General features: G+C 37.2%; 2 protein-coding genes across 2 annotated transcripts; one reads left to right on the top strand and one right to left on the bottom strand.

Moving 5' to 3' along the window:
- The first annotated feature begins 5,066 nt into the window (after window positions 1-5,066).
- LOC141648288 (basic leucine zipper 23) lies at window positions 5,067-8,735 on the top strand. Its single transcript, XM_074456835.1, has 4 exons — window positions 5,067-5,216; window positions 6,385-7,219; window positions 8,348-8,519; window positions 8,606-8,735. The coding sequence occupies exons 2-3, from the start codon at window positions 6,390-6,392 to the stop codon at window positions 8,349-8,351; spliced, it is 834 nt and encodes a 277-aa protein (XP_074312936.1). The 5' UTR covers window positions 5,067-5,216; window positions 6,385-6,389; the 3' UTR covers window positions 8,352-8,519; window positions 8,606-8,735.
- A 23-nt stretch (window positions 8,736-8,758) lies between these two features.
- Window positions 8,759-14,815, bottom strand: LOC141648287 (WD-40 repeat-containing protein MSI2-like). The gene is made up of 6 exons (XM_074456834.1): window positions 14,419-14,815; window positions 13,180-13,503; window positions 12,949-13,092; window positions 9,520-9,644; window positions 9,267-9,362; window positions 8,759-9,129 (listed from the first exon to the last, which is right to left on the bottom strand). The coding sequence occupies exons 1-6, from the start codon at window positions 14,710-14,712 to the stop codon at window positions 8,934-8,936; spliced, it is 1,179 nt and encodes a 392-aa protein (XP_074312935.1). The 5' UTR covers window positions 14,713-14,815; the 3' UTR covers window positions 8,759-8,933.
- Window positions 14,816-19,992: the final 5,177 nt, after the last annotated feature.

Here is a 19,992-nt window from a genome sequence, read left to right as displayed (position 1 = left end):
AACAAATCAACTCTAAAATCCTTAATTCAAAGAAATCCCTAACTTCACGAGCTCAAATTCTTCAACTCTCAAGCATCAAACCACCAAAAAAACCCTAATTTACACTTAATAATATAAGTAACCAAATAGATGAACTTTAATTACACAATCACAACAACTTCAACAACAAAATCCCCAATTCATCAATCCTTAACTTCACGTGCTCATTTTTTTCCATCAAAACACCAAAAGCCCCCTAATTTTCAGCTTAATAAGATCATTAAGTAGCCGATAAACACAAATTGAGCAAATTAAAGTTGAAATTAACAAAATTAAATCGAAGGAATCGCCTAATGCAACTACAACAATATAATTAACAATAAATCGGATCAAATAAAATTAAACTGAACAAAAACACCAATGAAAATAATCAACACCGAAAAGCATAATAGAGGATGGAAACCTGGCATTAGCGGTTTCATTAACCTCAGTCTCAACAAACCCTCTTTTCCCATTATTATTCTTAGCAATTTGATCTTGATCATATTAGTGTTGTTGATGCCACCAGGTAACCCTAGACGGAGCTCCGTCTCTTCGAAGTCGATTGTTAAAGTGAGATGACTAGTGAGTAGTGAGAAATGAGAGTGAGACGGGAATGAGAGGAGTAGAGAGTGAGAGAGAAGAGAGAATGAGAAAGATGTGGTTGGAGTAGAAAGTCAGACAGAATGAGAAAGCTGTGGTTGTGAGTGAATGGAAAATGGAGGGCCGAGATACAAAGGGAAAGATCCAATGGCAAAGGGAGAGCTTGAGGTAAAACTATTCATAGCTACAGTTATTTCAAGTATAAACTTTTTAAACCGTTGGCAACCTGATTCTTCCTCACCTTCCTCTCTAATTGCGCTGCAATCCGTTTAGTTCCCAAAGGCCCCTTTTTAGCCAATATAAACTGTGAATAAAACGTTTCCTTGTTCTTCCTCCAACTTTCCTACTTAAAATCTTACAAAAACCCCAATTTCAACTCAAATTCAGCAAACCCAAATAATTTCAGCTCAAATTCTGCAGATTTTTCATAATTACTATACTTCCAAAATTAGTAAACCCTAACTTCCACTAAAACTATCAAAATCCCCAAATCAAAACAAATACAACAACAAATCAACTCTAAAATCCTTAATTCAGCAAATCCCTAACTTCACGAGCTCAAATTCTTCAACTCTCGAAGCATCAAACCACCAAAAAACCCTAATTTACAAACTTAATACGAAAGTAACCAAATAGATGAACTTTAATTACACAATCACAACAACTTCAACAACAAAATCCCCAATTCATCAATCCTTAACTTCACGTGCTCATTTTTTTCCATCAAAACACCAAAAGCCCCCTAATTTTCAGCTTAATAAGATCATTAAGTAGCCGATAAACACAAATTGAGCAAATTAAAGTTGAAATTAACAAAATTAAATCGAAGGAATCGCCTAATGCAACTACAACAATATAATTAACAATAAATCGGATCAAATAAAATTAAACTGAACAAAAACACCAATGAAAATAATCAACACCGAAAAGCATAATAGAGGATGGAAACCTGGCATTAGCGGTTTCATTAACCTCAGTCTCAACAAACCCTCTTTTCCCATTATTATTCTTAGCAATTTGATCTTGATCATATTAGTGTTATTGATGCCACCAGGTAACCCTAGACGGAGCTCCGTCTCTTCGAAGTCGATTGTTAAAGTGAGATGAGTAGTGAGTAGTGAGTAGTGAGAAATGAGAGTGAGACGGGAATGAGAGGAGTAGAGAGTGAGAGAGAAGAGAGAATGAGAAAGATGTGGTTGGAGTAGAAAGTCAGACAGAATGAGAAAGCTGTGGTTGTGAGTGAATGGAAAATGGAGGGCCGAGATACAAAGGGAAAGATCCAATGGCAAAGGGAGAGCTTGAGGTAAAACTATTCATAGCTACAGTTATTTCAAGTATAAACTTTTTAAGGTGTTAAGGATTTTAAAAATTGGGCTCACTCTCACTTATTGGGCCCGTCCTATGATATAGGACGGTCCTATAAGAGAGTTGCTGTTTTCTGATACGTACTTACTACTTTGTAAAGCTGTTTATGGGTCGTCTCGTCCATTGAGCCTGACTCATCCCGCCAACAAGATTAGCGGGTCAGACCAAGCATTTTTAAAAAAAAAATACAAAGACCCGATCTGCTTACCCATTCCAAACCTGCTAACCCGTTTCTTGTGGGCCAGAAATTTCCAATAAGTCCAATTTATATTCGACTCAATCCCACGTTTAATCACTCTAAGGGTAGAAATTTAGAAGTTGGTCAAGTAACACGGTTTACAAAATTGTACGATAACAATAATGAGTTAATTACCACTTCAATCAAACATAAAACAAGTTGACACTTGACATTTCTTTTTTTTAGACAAACGACACTTGACATTTCTAAATGTACAGAATACATGAAGTCACTCCATCAACTAAAGTACTCCGTATGTCCCAAAACAAGAAAAAATCGACCCATCAAAGTACGCGTGACGTATCGTAAGGCAAAGTAACCCGTGAACGTAAAATTTCCCTTAAAACAACATTATTTACTTTAAGTTTAAAATGTGTAGAATTACATATTACTTGTGTATATAAAAATGCATATAAAAAAGTAAATAAAATTATCTTTTATCATATATGCACAAGTGATACTCCGTATGATACAACTTATTTGGCTATTTTTAGCTTAAGACGAATAATACTATCTCAAATTAAAATTTGTATATTAAGAATAGAAATACAAATGGTCTTTACTCTTTTTGCCTATAATTTTATAGGCTTTCCAACTTTTTTTTTTCCTTACTACTAAAACTATCAAATTTTGGTATAGTTTGTCTCACTTTTCTCTACTTTTTGTGATTCAATTGTATACAATTTTTTTGCGACAATTTACAATTGAAAAGATTATTTTAGAATTTAAAATACCCCGTACACTTATAAATGTATTAGTGTATTACTTAAAATAGAATAGGCAAATAAATGATCGGGACGGATGGAGTATTACTTTTACTTTTCTTGATAAAAAAATACAGTATCATTTTCTGATTTCTTATCATGTACCTAGTGAGTAAGAGTATATGTTAAAAAAATCTATATAGGACAAATCTATTATCTTTTGAAATGAATTGTACTTTTATTATATTACTAATATATTTATTCCCACTCTACTTCCCCCTTATACGGAATATTTCCTTCTAATATTCCCTTTTAATATATTATAATCAAAATATTATAGTCAATTAATAATAATAATATATTATAGTCAATAATATATTGCTGCCAATTATTATGCCCCCATATGGAATATTCCCTTCTACAATATTGTACACAATAATATAGCCGTCAAAAAATTGCTGTCAATCTTCAATCTATTTAAGACAATAATAAACATATACACGGAAAATCTCAGAAAATCAAGAACAATAAAATGCAGTTTTATATACACTATACAATGACAACATCACAATCCAATTTACATTCAATTTATTTAAATAATATTAATACGACACTTCTCTAAAAACTCGCCCTACTAAGGCTCTGTTTGGTAAAATTGACTGAAAAGGTACCTGAAACCTGAAAAGGTACCTGAAATCTGATAAGGTGACTGAAATTAAAAAGGTACCTGAAAGGCTAGCTGAAAATTGAAAACTGATAAGGTAGCTGATTAATTGTAAAGTGTTTGGTAAATCTAACTGAAAAGGTAACTGATTTTTTGTAAAATGACATAAAAGGACATAATAATTATAATAAAATAATTTAAATAAAGGGTAAATATGTAAAGTAGAACATTTCAGCTACCTGAAATTTTAAAAAGCTACCTGAAGTAGTTTTTCATTTCAGGTACCTGAAAATTCATTTCAGGTACGTGAAATGACTTTACCAAACAGCACTAGGTAAAACAACTATCTCAAATATTAGTCAAATCAGATTGCTTGGTCAAATCAGGTACCTGAAATGCCTTGTCAAACATAGGGAAGATGCTACGGTTACACTGAGTGTATAGAATCTTATATACACTACCAATATAATTTCGACATATAGAGGAATCTATTATAAGGAAATTTGTTAATTTTAGAAGGAAATTTGTTAATTTTAGAATTATATGAAGTAATTAATAAATTATATTTTTCATAATCAAATATACTTTATCTTATCATAATCTCTACCAATATCTTGTAAAATTTTGTAAACAAGCAATTTATCATCAAAATTTTATACAGTTGTTTAGGTTAAAAAAAACCTAAAATTTTCTAAACTAACCATTTATCATAAAAACTCCATTTATCAAAACGAAAGTTTATACATACAAGGCTGCCAAAAAAAAAAATTATACATTCAAAAGCTTTTTAACGTAAAAATTTATACATATACAAAAGCTAGTTTATGAATTAGGCACAATGATATTATTAACGTCAATGAATCGATTTGATTTTGTTACCTACGATGCTATAACCATGAAGATATTAACATCGTCAATGAGTCGGTTTGCTTTGCTTTGTTTGCCGGCATGAGAAGTTATTGTCGCCAACAACTGGGTTAATTGGCCGGGAAATCAACAGTAGTTGTGGTGGTAGGAATTTGTTGAAATAAGAAAAAAATGAAAGAATCAGAAAATAAATCTCTGCCAATCATGAAAATATTATGGTATAAACAATTATTACTAATATTTTATTTTAGGAAATTTTTAAAATTTGGATTTTTAAAATTTTTGTACCTAAAATATAAAAATCCAATTTTAAAGAGATTCTAATCTTATACCCCACCATCGCCACGTGCCAATATGTTACTCGTAGTGTATAGAAGATTCTATACACTAGGTGTAACCATAGCCTTTTCGTCAAAACATAGCCTTAAATTTCCGTGCTGTAGTATATTTATCGTAAGAAAGACCATACCGTCAACCGGAAATACTTGTATAAGACCGTCTCACAAGTCACAACCACACCACTCGTGTCAGTGAACAGCACTATAGGAATCTAGAACAGAAGTTCATCCCTGGCCATCAAAACTAGTTTAAGCCATGTCCACTGATTAGAAATGTCGCCATTTCTATAATTATAAATAAAAATACAAAAAGATCCCTCCTTCCTTTCTCAATCAATCATCTTTTTAGGGTTTATCATTTTCCACCATCTTCACCCCATATTTTCCCCTCTCCTTTAATAATTCCTCGAATCTATCTGGTATGAATTTTTATTTATTTTTCTAGTCTTGTTTTTTTATTTGTTGTAAAATTTTGCTTCTTGTTTCTGGGTTTTCTTTCAATTTGGTTCAATTATTGTTTTTGCTTTCTGGGTTGTTTTGTTAATTTATGTCTTATTTCAGAATTGATTTGTGAACTGTAAGTTATGATTAGGGTTTCTTCAGTGTAATTCAATGTGGAAGTGGAAGCCTTTACTTGAGTTGTGGCTAAATGTGTAATATTTTGCTCATAATTTTTTGTTAGATGAGTTGGATACCGCAGTGGCGGAGTTAGGATTTTCCGTTAGAGGGTGACCTACTAATGGAATAAGGTATACCAGAAAAAAATAGAAAATACTTTAACTAAAAATCGAAAAATTTCCACTGTTCAGGGCGAGCGTCCTTGCTAACCACCCCTAGGTCGGGGAAAAATCCTCTCCACTCTCCAGTACAATGTTCTTTCCAGCCAGTACCTTTTGAGGGTCTGGATTTTGTTTCGGAACGATCTAAACAGTTAACTGTTTTGAAGAGGTGTAGAGGTATTAGGGAATTATGATTTTATATTGTTGTATTAGAGGAAATGGAAGGTATGAGAAAAAAAAAAGTAATGGAGAAGATCCATCCCCATCCCTCCCCACCGTTTACTTGGTAAATGGGTTGTGTTTTTTATTATCGTGAAGTGACTGTCATTAGATAGATGGACTTCTCTAGTAATTTTCATTTTGAGTCATGTATTGATAACCTAGTGTAAGGAATCTCGCAATCTGCAGGAGCCCTTGAGGTAGTGGAGTAATGTTGATATTTTAATTGGGAATTAAGTAAAATCGAGTGAAAATTATGAGAAAAGTAATGGAAAGGATCCATCCCCATCCCAGGTCTACCACTCCCCACCGTTGTGTTTTTTATTATCGTGAAGTGACCGTCATTAGATGGACTTCTCTAGTAATTTTCATTTTGAGTCATGTATTGATAACCTAGTGTAAGGTATCTCACAATCTGCGGGAGCCCTTGAGGTAGTGGAGTAATGTTGATATTGTAATCAGGAATTAAGTAAAATCGAGTGAAAATTATGAGAATTGTTTGCCGACTTGAGAAGTGGTGGTTATGACATTCTATTTGGGTAGAATTCAGTTATCTTAATTCGTGTTTCTTCTTGGTGAATTTTGATAGATTGAATGGTAGAGGACACATTTAACGGTAATAAGAGGATGCCTTTAGTAGACGATGGAGATCTTGAATTTTCGAACAAAGAGTTGCTTTCTAATACAAACATTGATATTCCAAGTAGTGGATCAATGGATAGTTTCTTTGATGAACTATTGAGAGATACCCATGCTTGTACTCATACACACACTTGCAACCCTCCAGGCCCCGATTTAACGCATACACACACTTGCTTTCATGTCCATACAAAAATTGTGCCTCCAACAAGCGAGGAAAAGAGTGGTAATAATGACGATTCTGCTGAATCCGGGGAGCAAAGTAGTAAGAAACGAGGGAGGGGTCGTGGAGGTAACCGAGAGGCTGTCCGAAAGTACCGTCAAAAGAAGAAGGCTCATACTGCCTCATTGGAGGACGAGATTGTCAAGTTGAGAGCTTTGAATCAACAATTGTTAAAGCGGTTACAGGGTCAAGGGGCATTGGAGGCCGAGGTTGCAAGGCTGAAGTGTCTTCTAGTGGATATTAGGGGAAGAATTGAAGGGGAAATTGGATCTTTCCCCTATCAAAGACCGGTCAAGAATGGCGATGCTTACCAAAACATTGGTAATCCAAGCTTGCCTGGTTCTTATTTGATCTCGTGCAATGCACAATGTGGTGATCAGATTTATTGTCTTCATGATGGAAAAGCTTCAGAAGGTGCAACCTTAAATGGTCATGATTTAAATGGTTGCGATTTTGAAAATCTTAATTGCGTTGCAAGTCTGGGATCTGCGCCATCTTATAGTTGTGCCACAACAAATGTAACGTCAACTATTGGTTCGTCAGGCAATGCTAAGAGAAAAAGGTGACGTTTCTTATGCTATCTTTTTCATTATTCCATTTGTACGTCACCACGTTATTAGATGTAGTCTCTGATTGTTCATACGTGTGGAAATTCGGTTATTTCCCAATTAAGCTTATACCTTTTTTTAGAGTTGTAAGAATACCAAATGTGCACAATTTGGTTGAATTCTTCGCCAAATCGCCACTCCTTTCCTCAATTTCTCCTTATCTTAATGTCTATGTCGTCTGTGTGACTTCTTCACACACAAATTTGTTGAAATCTTCTGTTTGTCCATACTTTTACTGGATAATTAAGGTATTGACTCAAGTTTAATAACGTGACTTACCTACCGTGTAAGTTCGGATGAAACAGTGGATTCTTTCCGCTATTTAACTTGATGATTGGGACATGGTACATTATTCAATTTCTCTTCCTCCTTTGCCTCCTTCAACTATCAGTCTGTCACCATTACCTTCTCTTTTTCTTTATTTGACATCTACTATTATTTAACAATCATTCTCATTCTAAAAAAGTCCGAAGGCATTTATATAGGTTTAAAAAATAATGATGAAATGAGCATCATATGGAAAGAATTCACTGCTACTCATTGGTGACAACTGACAGTTATTTCACCCGATTTTTTTTTACTAGTCTCATTGTTACTGTTAGTATCGTGAAGAAGATGATATATTATGCAGCCCATCATATTTTATGAAGTCTCTATGCTTTCAAAAAATAATGCGGCCTACTAATACTAACTGATTCTGTCGCAAAATACTGTAATATTCTGGTCCGAGCCATTATCAGTGGATCTTTGTCCACTATTAATGGCTTGGACCAGTCTGTGTTTTAGATTGGCTGGTATCGTTCTTGTAGAATCTATGAGCTAAGCGATCCTTCTACAACCATAAGTTCAGGATGTTTACAAAGAAATCATCGGAGATGGTGAAGTTTGCAGAACACCTTGACAAGTTACTATTCATCGACTTCACTATGAGCGGTGTTTCACATTTTTCTTTGTGTGTGCTGTGATTTTGCATATGGCATCGGATGTCTTACTGTTTAACTGTATTTGTTTAGTTGATGCTCCTGAATCCGGATATTAGCAGCAAATCTCATCTGACTGTCAATGCTTTCTTTATATTTCAGGTAGACAGACATGCATGAAGTTGACTGTTGTGTTTACTGGGAGCATCATCAATAAGATTATTACGGAGTATTGTTTAATTTTATGGTTCCGTTTCCGGCTGAGCTAAGTTTAGGCCCCTTTTTTTTTTTTTTTGTAATATTATGGTTCCGTTCCCGGCTGAGCTGAGTTTAGGCTCTTTTTTTTTTTTTTTTTTTTTTTTTTTTTTTTTTTGTGTGTGTGTAATTTTATGGTTCTGTTTCCGGCTGAGACGAGTTTAGGCGCCTCCTTTTTTTTGTAATTTTAGAACAGGGATTTCCCCATTTTATCAGTTTCCTTGCTTATGTATCTCAGAAATCCTCCTACATGAAACTCTTTATGATGTTTGCTTACTTGTGCTGACATTGGCCACATTTATAACCGAGTCAGAAATCGAATCTCAAACCGAGATATAATACTAAAGGTTCCATTAAATTCGCACATTCAGACAACGACCCTATAAGATAAGACACGGTCGATAGCTCTACAACTTGTACTCGAATCCTCCAAGAGGTAGGGCATTTAGTCCAAGCTACATTATAACAGATCAAACAATCATACTATGGCAGCTTAGTCTTCATCTCGGTATATACTCTCAGCCATTTGCCAGACCTGGACTGTATTGTCATCAGCCACGCTTGAAATCGCCCATGGTACGTTTTTGTTCCAAGAGAAGTCTGATATCTTAGCCTTGTGACCTCCATGCGAGAAGAGCAGTTCCGGTGGTCCATCTTCAGCTTCTCCCTCCAGCTGCTCATCCCCAATCCTGCAACCATCAACACGAATTATCTTACTGTTATTTAAAAAGGCTATAACATGTGTGGAATTAGCCATGATTATTAACAGAGAGTTTTAGCAGCATCAAAACAATGGTTTTCGACCTGGAAAGGTAAATAACCATACCTGTTAAGGTCCCACACCATCAGCCTTCTATCATCTGAGGAAGATGCCAGCACAGTCTCGTGATTCGGATCCCATTCAACCTGAAACACCTCTTCTCTGCAGGAAGAACGCGAAAATCGCAATGTTATTTGTAGAAAGTTAGAAACATGAGACTTGAGACACTAGTAGTACAAAAAGGAGCACCTCAACAACAAGATGAAACCATCTTATTTCCTGAGAGTCCAGGAGAATACTAAATTTAAGCTGAGCTTACGTGTGACTGGACAAGAAATGCAAGGGTGCAGTCAGCTTTCTTAAGTCGAACAGTCCGATGGTAGTATCTGAAGAAGCTGTCGCTAATATCCATTCATTGAAGGTATTGAAAGCCAGATAATTCACCTGAAGAGAGGAAACAATTATGCTGCAATCCAACACGATCATTGTATTTAACTTTAATTGCAGAAAGCACTCGTCTAGGGAAGGGAGGGGAAGGCTAAATCATGTTCGAACTTGCAGTATCATTTTATGGCGGTTGTAGGATGACAGATTGACAGGCACAAATTAAATATCCTACATATGAATCATGAAGTTTTTGAAGCTTACATCTTTAAGAAAAGGATTTCAGCATACCACTAGGATCTTTAAGGGAAATCACTAGACTACTACAGTCTTATTTACAGTCTAAGCAACCTCATAAAACCATTAAGATAAGAGTGACATTTTTCATGTAATTACAGATCTTGGGCACTGTTGTCTCTAAATGCCATGGACAATAACTCATGGCATTCTGAACAATTGCAAAAAGCACAGATTTTATAGTCTGCCGCATAATGGTATAAGCATAATATATACCCCCCTGTTCCAGATAATCGGTAACAATACATCAATGCACTAGAAAGGCTCTCTGGTAAGGAAAACCTCATTAAGAATATAAATGAAGGCTCTCTGATAATATACTGCTTCCGCATAAAGCTATTCATAAAATCAATTCGCACAAGAAAGGGATGCATGGTCAATATGCCTTTAAGGCGGATATGAGCAAGGCTTATGACCGTGTGGGGTGGGAATTCTTAAGGGCAGTTTTAATCAAGGTGGGGCTACCGGATAAAATGGTCACACTGATTATGAACTGTGTTACGACGGTCTCTTATCAGGTTCTTTTCAACGGGGCACCACTACAATTATTTCAGCCAAAATGTGGTTTACGGCAGGGAGATCCGCTTTCTCCCTACCTTTTTGTCATTTGTATGGAGGTCATTTCCTGTAATATGGTAAGCGCTCAGATCAATGGTTCGCTGAAGGGCATCAGTTTATGTCGTGGTGAGAGTCCACTGACGCATCTATTTTTTGCGGATGATGCGGTATTCTTTCTTCAAGATCAAGGGGATTCATCAAGAAAATTACGGGATCTTCTGGAGAAATACTACCAAGCATCGGGACAGATTATGAATGAAGATAAATCAGGAATTCTGTTCAGTCCGAGTACTACACTTCTAAGGGCTCGTCGAGGTTTGAAAAACCCAAGGATTAAAGGAAATAAGGGGCTAGGAAAATATCTTGGCCTGCCTACGGAATTCCAAGGCTCGAAAAGGGAGCTTTTTAAGGGTCTTATTGACCTTGTGATGAAACGTATTTCTTCATGGAATGGAATTTCTCTTTAACCAGCTGGAAGGCTTACCCTAATTTCTTGCATCCTGTCAAACATTTCTAATTACTTCCTATCGGTATTCAAAATACCGGTAAGTGTGACAAATAAGCTAAATTCACTATTGTTACATTTTTGGTGGGCCGGTTGTAAATTGGGGCAAACTGTTCATTGGTGTAGTCAAAAATTTCTTAGTCTTCCTAAACGTGAGGGCGGCCTTGGTATCCGGAATATTGAGTGAATCAGGCTATGTTGGCTAAACATGCGTGGAGGTTAATATGTGGTCATGACTCTTTAGTCGTATTTTTAGGGAAAAAAAACTATTAGGATCTTAGGTTTTTTCGGAAGATACGACTATAAGAAATAGTAATAACTTATCATGGGGGGCAAGGAGTGTCTTACATGGGTTGGAGTTTGTTCGTCAACATGTGGGTGGGAAGCCGGGGCTAGCATCAGATTTATATGTTGGACGACTAAATGGGTTAGTGGTGCGTGTCCTGAGCCCAGTAATGCCATCTTATCTTTGGACTATGTGGGCCTCAGGAATCTAAAGGTGAGGGATCTACGGAGAAATGGTAGACATGGGAATGGTGGTACTTGGAATGAACCGCTCGTTCAACACCTGTTCTCAGAAGAGAGTGCTAAACATATCCTTGACATCCCTATATGTAGTTCACATAAGAAGGATGTTCTCTACTGGGTTCATAATAGTGTTGGCGATTATAGTGTGAAGAGTGGTTATGTAGTTCACATAAGAAGGATGTTCTCTACTGGGTTCACAATCCCTGAACATATGCTCCATCATCACTAATTCTCTCTCCGTGGGTAGCAATTTTGCACGGCGAAATATTGGGATTGATCCGGGTTGTAAATTTTGTGATCATGATGGTATGGTTATGGAAACGATGGAGCATAGGTTCAGGGATTGTACCGTGGCACAGAGGGTGTGGGCTTGTATGGAGATCGGCATTCGAGACTGCGATGGGTCTAACTTGAGTATTGGGAAATGGGTCATCAATTGGATAAATTATTTGGGGAAGCTTGAAGAGGCCGATTTTCGGTTGGCCGTTTTCTAGCTACGATTTGGTGCTTATGGAGTGTCAGAAATAGAATTCTGTTTCAGGGCATGGTTGTTCATCTGATTATGAATCTTAATCTTTGGTCGCAAGTGGTAGGGACAGCTGATCAAGCTGTTGCTATGGTTAAAGATGGTAAAGAAATAAACTTGTCTGCTGCTTCTGTGATAGAAGATGAACGACTATTATGGATTCATGAAAGTAAACCTCTCTTTGGTTGGGAACCTTAATTCTTGTGATTGTATAAGAATTATGGTCGATGCAGGATGGAAAACTATGGATAATACAGGAATTGGGTGGGTGGTCTTAACGGGTTCTGGGGACAGAATTTTCTCGGCAAGTAAGGGAGTTAAAGCAGAATCAGCCTTACAAGCGGAGGGTTTAGGAGTATGAGAAGTTCTCTTGTGGGCTAAGGAACAGGGTCTTCGGCACTTGGAGGTTTCCTCAGATTGCCTTTCTCTTGTTTGCCACCTTGTCGGGATAGCGAGACCACATCATCTCGTCTCAGCAATTCTCGACGACATTCATTCTCTCTAATCTTCCTTTCACTGTTTAGCTTTCAGTTATATTCCTAGGTCCTTTAATAATGTGTCTCATAGTCTTGCATGTAAGGCTATGATTAGTTAGGGATACCTTTATTTACGGCTGCCAAAAAAAAAGGACATAGAGGAGGAAAAGAACACTCTTTGTCCCTGAACACTAAATACGGAGTAGAATGCTATGAAATAAGCCCTTTCGTTAAATGAAGGCACATCTGTTTGACAAACCTAAAGCATACAAGAATCAGATGAAAAGGGTGGTCAAAAGCGACGATGATATTCCTAGGAAATTATCAGTCACTTTAGGAGTTTACTCCTTTCAGTAACCAGAAAAACAGGCTACCATGTTCCATCTTATTCTCTAAGGTTCTTTACCAACATAAATATATAGAAGCTAACAAAATGAATGTCTTGTGTTTTTCACATATAACATTTGCAATTACCTCCTTTTCATGAGCAACGACAGAATGTTGAGGCTTGTCAGATCGTGTATCCCAGATCATCAGTTGACCATCATCATCAACTGAACCAAATAAGTTCTCATTCTTTGTATGCCATGCGACATGTTCTACTATGTTCTTGTGAGCCTAACATATCAAAAACAATGTAAGCATTACATCTCCCAACTAAAGCACTAAGACCATTAATATCAACAAAACAAGTAGAAAAATCACCTTATAGACACTCATAGCATCAATGACTGAACTCTGAGGCATCGATGACACATCCCACAAACATATGTTACAATCATAAGAACCACTCAGCAAATGACCCTCCTTAAAGGGATTCCATGAAATTCCATAGCCTTCCTTCTCATGACCTCTCAGTTTCCAGCTAGGACCAGTCGATTCCGTCCCATTCGTGTCCATATCCTTGGACATATCGAAAACATACACCTCAGGCTCACTCGTCTTTGCAGCAACAATATTAGGTTTCTGTGGCATACATCGAGCACGGTTCACCTCCCCATCAACATGAAACTTCTTCACAATCTCCACCTATCAGTCACGATTCCAACAACATTTCATATTTGAAACCCTTCCTCAAGAGTACTTCATTAAAAACCAACGTCGACAAAGAAACCAATTGATCAAGCATACCAAACAATGAAAATTTGGCATTCGATATGTGATTAGAACATAACCAAAAACAGCGACAACGAAGTCTAATTACTCCATACTTTTCTAATCAATTCAGGCAAACAATTTGACATTTAGAAGTATACTTGTCAAATCCATTAAAAGGCCGTAATATTGAACTGGTGATTCCAACAAATACAACTCGAGTAGTGTTCCGTTGACGCATTTAAGCCGTCAAGTTGGTGCATCACAATTAAACAATAACACACATATCTCAAACAGGGAAGGAAGTTCCCTTAGCAATCTAAAAGGTCAAATTGTTTTCTAATTTACCTTATCGCCTTCGCCCTTAATATTTACGACTACTAACTACAAATCATGGTTCCACTACTATACCCAACAAACATTTCACATTTCCCCTAATATTTTCCGACTACTAACTACAAATCATGGTTCCGCTACTATACCCAACATACATTTCACATTTCCCCTAAAATTTCTTTTCTAATATACTCAATCCATCCCATTCATTTATTTACTTTTTACATTCTTTGTGTAGAGTATTTTAAGCAAAGGTAAACAAATGATCGGGGCGAAGGGAGTACATCCTTACATTTATCGTCCTCCAAAATATTTGCAACCCTAACTACAAATCCCGGTTCCGCAACCCACAAAAGAACACACCTACATCAATCGGACCAAACAACATTTCCCATTTCCGTATCCCTCAACCAGCAAAAACCAAAAACTCCACAACAAAAAAAAAACTAACATTTTTCACAGAGGCATTTCATCAAACACTTGGCATACACAACCCGAAATAAAAAAACAAACCTTGGGAGCCGAAGAACAAGGACCATTATCCGGCGACAGATGAACATCAGCAAGCATAAGATAATTAGGAACATCATCACAAGTGTGGGTCCCAAGGATAAGCTGATGAACCGCCATTGATGTATCTGGATCGAGCTTGGGCGGCGAAGGAAGCCATTGAACTGTCAAAGATGGCCATTCAAGAGGATGGTACAAAACGACATCGTATAATACCGGTGTGTTCTTCTTCCATACCGCGAATTCTTCGATCAATTGTTGCTCCGTCATTGGTGCATCTTCTCCTTCTTCTCCCATTTCTGCGACTTTTTTTTTTTAGTTTTTTTGAGAGTGTGTGTTTCGCGCCAAAAAAAATGGTGGGAAAGCTGCGGGCTTTGTTAGTACTTTGTAGTGTGGTGGTGAGAATAATAGGGTTTTCCCGCCAAAAAAGGAATTGATGGGTAATTGATTGTATCGGGTTGGTTTGTTGTTGTTGGGCCAAAGTTATGTGAAAGATTTGAGATCCATCTTTTTGGTAGTGTGTCTTAGCGGTGATCAAATGCGGGATTGAGTTGGAGATAAATCGGATTTATTTACGTTAGAGTTTTTTACCTGAACTGCTGAACAAGCGCATTCGGCATTAGCGAGTTTAGAACGGTTTAACAGACCAGACTTTTGTAACCGGATTCGTTAATATCGACGACGTTTTAGTAAACGTCGACGACGTTTTTCAAAAAAAAGACGACCTTGCCCCTGCTATCTCACTTCACCATTTCTCTCTATTCTCTCTAACTCAAAACTCACCTTCAACAACATTCAACTTCCACCAACATTCAATTCATTCACCCACCACCACTACCACACCCCCGCCGCTTCTACCACCATTGCCCTGCCGCCGACACCACTCACCTGCCGCCGGTGACAAAGGTATGTGTGTTTTTTTTTTTTTTGTTAAATTAGTTTAGAAATTGAAATTAAATAGTTTTCTTTCCCTTATTGTTATTGTAAATCGATTAAATTGATTGGATTTTGTTTTAGAATTGAATTAGTTAGTAAATTAGGTTATGTGTTAGCTTTTTATTAAAATTAATTGAATTAGTTTAGAATTTGTTAGTTTTTCTATTAAAATTCATGTTAATTAGTTGTTATTATGTAAATTTTGGTATTGTTATATGTTGTTTGCGAAATATAGTTGATTGGGATTGATTTTTGAGTCGAAATTTGTTGTTGTTAATCGGATTGGGAGTGAATTTGAAGGGTTTTAAGGCGGAAACCACGGCCAAACGTGGGAAATGAATGTTGGTCGTGGCTGGAACGTTGGAACTCCACGTTCAACCGTGGCTGGAACGTGGGAATTGCTTGTTTGGCTGCGGTCAAACGTTTAATTCTCACGTTTGACCGTGGTGGAAAAAATTGTTTGGCCGTGGTCAAACATCCATTTTCATTGTTTGCCCGCGGTTAAAAAAAAAAAAAAATGTTTGGCCGCGGTTTAAAAAAAATAAAAAATGTTTGCCCGCGGTAAAAAAAAAAAAAAATGTTTAGCCACCGTCAAGTAAGGGATTTTTTTGTTCAACCGCGGTCAAAGAAGGGGTTTGTTTTGTTTTCTAACAACTTCCAATTTCCTAATGCAGATGGCAGATCGAAATGAGAGAGGAAAGGCAATCATGAATGCTCCGCCTCCGCCTAACATACACGACCGTACCGCTGGGCGTTATGTTACGGGCTCGAAGCGTCGTTTGCGAGTTAAGCAGGCCCACAAGCAGCCACCCCCACTTCGAGAGACGTCTGGAATGGTTATGATGCCTACTCCCGGTCACGTCGTTAGCGAGTCGGAGGAGCCGAGGTCTCGAGAGGTTGCTGGTAGTTACCAGCATGATAGAGAGGATGAGCCGTCGGATGACGGTTCCGGGGAGGAGGAGGAGGATGCTGGAGAGTATGTGGTCCAACCGAACCCTGCACCGCCGAGAGTGTTGAGTCTGAAGTTGGGCCGGGATAGGAGTGGACGTTATTCGAGTGCTTGACGGTTGAGGTTTATCGGGGGATCTCAAATGAAGACCATTTTTAATATCCCTCGGTTGAACCCCGGCCAATGTTTGTTGCCTAACATATGCCTTCTCTTCCGCGTCCAATCCCGCAAAGTGCCGATCCCCGTCCTTATAAACGGCTACGTTGTGGTTGTGTAGTCCACCACCCTCGGAGGTTAGAATGTTCCACACCACCGCCTCTTTATCATTTTTAGACACGAAATTTTGAACGACACGAATACGAAACTTGCATGAACACTTCTGCGACCTCCTTGGCTTTTCAAGATCGTCCGTTTCTTTTGGTTTACCATGTCTTTTACACCGAAAATAACTTGCCAACAACCCGTTCTTTTCCTATTTTTAGCTCCGTTATTTGCTTTAACCAAAGCAAACCCATTCTCGAATGCGATTTTACGAGCCCATTGAAAGCATCGTCACGCGTTTCGAAATCTATAGTGGTCTCGAACAACGGGTTGTAATCAATTGGATTCTCGCCAAAATCCTCCCACGATTCCCATTACAAGCAATAAGGACTATAGTAAGACAATAAAAAGGATTAATAAACAACATAAGTTGCGTAAAACGAAAGAAAAACATGTAAAAACGAGTAATTCATGCCTAAAACATTGAATTCCAACGAGACTCAATAAACGACCGCGGCAAAACATTACTTTCCATCGATCAACCGCGGACGAACAACGAAAACCAACTTTAATCCGCGGCCAAACAATGAAAATCAACATTTGACCACGCCCAAACAACGAAATCCAACGTTTGACCACGGCCAAACATTGAATTCCAACGTTTGACCACGGCCAAACATTGAAATCCAACGTTGGACCATGGCCAAACGTTGAAATCCAATGTTGGACCATGGCCAAACGTTGGATATCAATGTTTGGTCCGTGGCAAACGTTGGTTTCCAACGTTTGGACCGTGGTCTGAACGTTGATTTCCAACTTTGGCCATGGTTCATCTTTCGGGGGACATTTTTCAGATTACGCAACCAATTCTAACATTCGCTACTATTAAGTTAATACGTCAATTAATTCAACTATCGAATAGAATGAACGATGCGCAAAAAAAATTTGAAAAATTAAGCAAATGATTAAGTTGTTTACATACCGTTGAATCGAGATCCGACATATTGTTAATTGTTGTTGTTGTTGTTGTTTTTTGTTTTTTATTTAGTTGAATTTGAGAGAATTTTTTTTAGAGAGATAAAGTCAAAAGGGCATTCATCGTCTTTTTTATGAAAAACGTCGTCGATATTTACTAAAACGTCGTCGATATAAATCAACCCCCTTTTGTAAATTCATATATAAGTGACTTGTTGGTATCGGCTTATTTAGTGGATTGGGTTAATGGACGTACGATCCATGAGCAACTCTAATATTGTGCCCATTGTTTTCTCGTGTACTTCTTTATCATGTCTAGTTGAGCTTGTTCGTGTGGCATGAATCTTTTGGTTTTACGAGATTTTTCGTCGATTAGTTTCTTAAAGAGGTGTAGCTAGAAAAATTGAAATTGTGGTCATATTATACTTAGAATAATTCTCACAAATTAATAAATTTACCCAATCATGAAGTTGGGGGTTCGATTCTCATTGGCGACATAGTTTTCTCATTAGAAAGAAAAAAAAATATCTTAATAAACTTTATTTTAGATCGTTAAACCCGGGCACATGCTCAAATTTGGTAAGGAAAGATTTATAAAAATTTATGGTGTTCGAAGCGGCTGACATTACCACAAACCAATTGTTTTCCCCATCTATTATTTATGGAATATTAATGTCTTATTATAAAAATGCATTATTGTTGACACCTAATTTAGTTAAGGTACTAAATTTATTATTTTAAGGGTGTGTGGACTGAAAACTAAGGAATAAAGTTATTGGGCCTAAATTGTGTTAATCCAAGTTGAAGACAAACAGAGTCCAAATTAAAAAGACCAAAAGGAGGAACGATGGGCTAAGGGGCATGATAATCGCCCATATGAAGCTTCAAGAAGACTCGGCGGTTTATCAACCGCATTCCTACTAAGGAGTAGTTTCCAAAGAGACGGGTGATGCCTATATATAAGGAGACATTTTATTCAAGCAAAACACAACTAAAAAAACAACAACTACTACAACTTAGTCTATCTTTAGATTAGTCTCTTAGGCGTAGCGTAAGTAGATTAGCATTAGCAGTAGAAGTAGCATGGCGAGCCCATCCAATCATGGAGGTAATCAGTCATCTATCCCTTAGTTTGTAATTTAGCATTCACAAGTATTGTTGTGAAGACTCTAATTGATGTTGTGTTATTGGATTCTTCTTGATAAATAAGTATCGTTGAGAATTCATGTGTTTAAGTTTGAGAATTATATCATTCATTGTTGAGCGCTAAATTATCATAAGTAGTTTAGCTTTGTTTATTAGATCACGCATCTACAACTGTGGCTTAAACCTTTGCATTAAAGGGTGGATCACAAAGTTTAGGAGAGTAGTTACGACCTCCAAGGTACCTTAAGGTACTAATCTTGTTTTCACACAAACAAGTTTTTGGTGATCACAGTAAAGGAGAAAATGTCCATACTAATTAACCCTTTAATTAACCCACTTAATAGTCAAAACCCTAATTAAATCCCATAAGACAACATGCTAATTAAACAGGGGTTTACTAATTAAGAATAAAAGAAAAGTGTGAAAGTGTACTTACAAGTGTAAACAAATGAGCAAGAACAAGAATTAGGAAGCAAATCTTCAAAAGTATGGTGGAAATCTTGAGGATAACATATGGGAGTATTTTGTTGATTTTGAAAGATATGAGGATAAGGTTTGGTGAGAAATAACGGGAAAAAAAAAAGTTTAAAAGGCTAAGGTCCACCTACCATGCTCTCACGCGAAATAAGGGGCAGCGAAAGGTCACTCGGCCGAGTGGCTGGTGCACTCGACCTGGTATAATGACCAGGTGTTACTCGTCCCTCGCTCGGTCGAGTACTCGGTATACTTGGTCGAGTACTAGGTATATTCGGTCGAGTGCAGTCTTAGAATTCACAGAGTGTTACATCAGGGGACATGTGAGTCTGGTACAATTGATGCAAGCACACTACAGCAGCAGCACAAACGTTCATCTGCATCAAAGTGGCATCACCAAGTCTCCGGCCAGCAACCACCTTAGATATTTGTATAGAAGCTTCTAGATTCTGTTAGGGAGTTTGTTAGAGAGTTTGTTACACTTGTAACAAACTTTGACCGATGTAACTGATTTGACTAGGACTAGTTAGTTGCTCCTCTTCTTGTATATATACACATTATTGTACATTGATCATAAGTTAATGCAATACAATTACAAATTCTATTTACATTTGTTTCTTCTATAATTCTCCAAAATTCTTTCATACTTTCTGTTTCTAAGCTTCTGAGCTTCATCAATGGCGTATCATAAGCTTAATGCTGCCATTGTTACATGCATTCTGGCACCATTTCACATGGTATCAGAGCAGGATTAAACATCCTGTTTCTGCATATCGTTCATCTACCTTCCGCATTTTTGCTTTATTCCTCTGATTTCAGTATTTTTCTAGTTCATA

The sequence above is a fragment of the Silene latifolia genome, chromosome 3, assembly GCF_048544455.1.
Source record: "Silene latifolia isolate original U9 population chromosome 3, ASM4854445v1, whole genome shotgun sequence".
In the NCBI taxonomy this organism is placed as follows: Eukaryota; Viridiplantae; Streptophyta; class Magnoliopsida; order Caryophyllales; family Caryophyllaceae; genus Silene; species Silene latifolia.
This window is presented reverse-complemented; position numbering and strand designations above follow the sequence as displayed.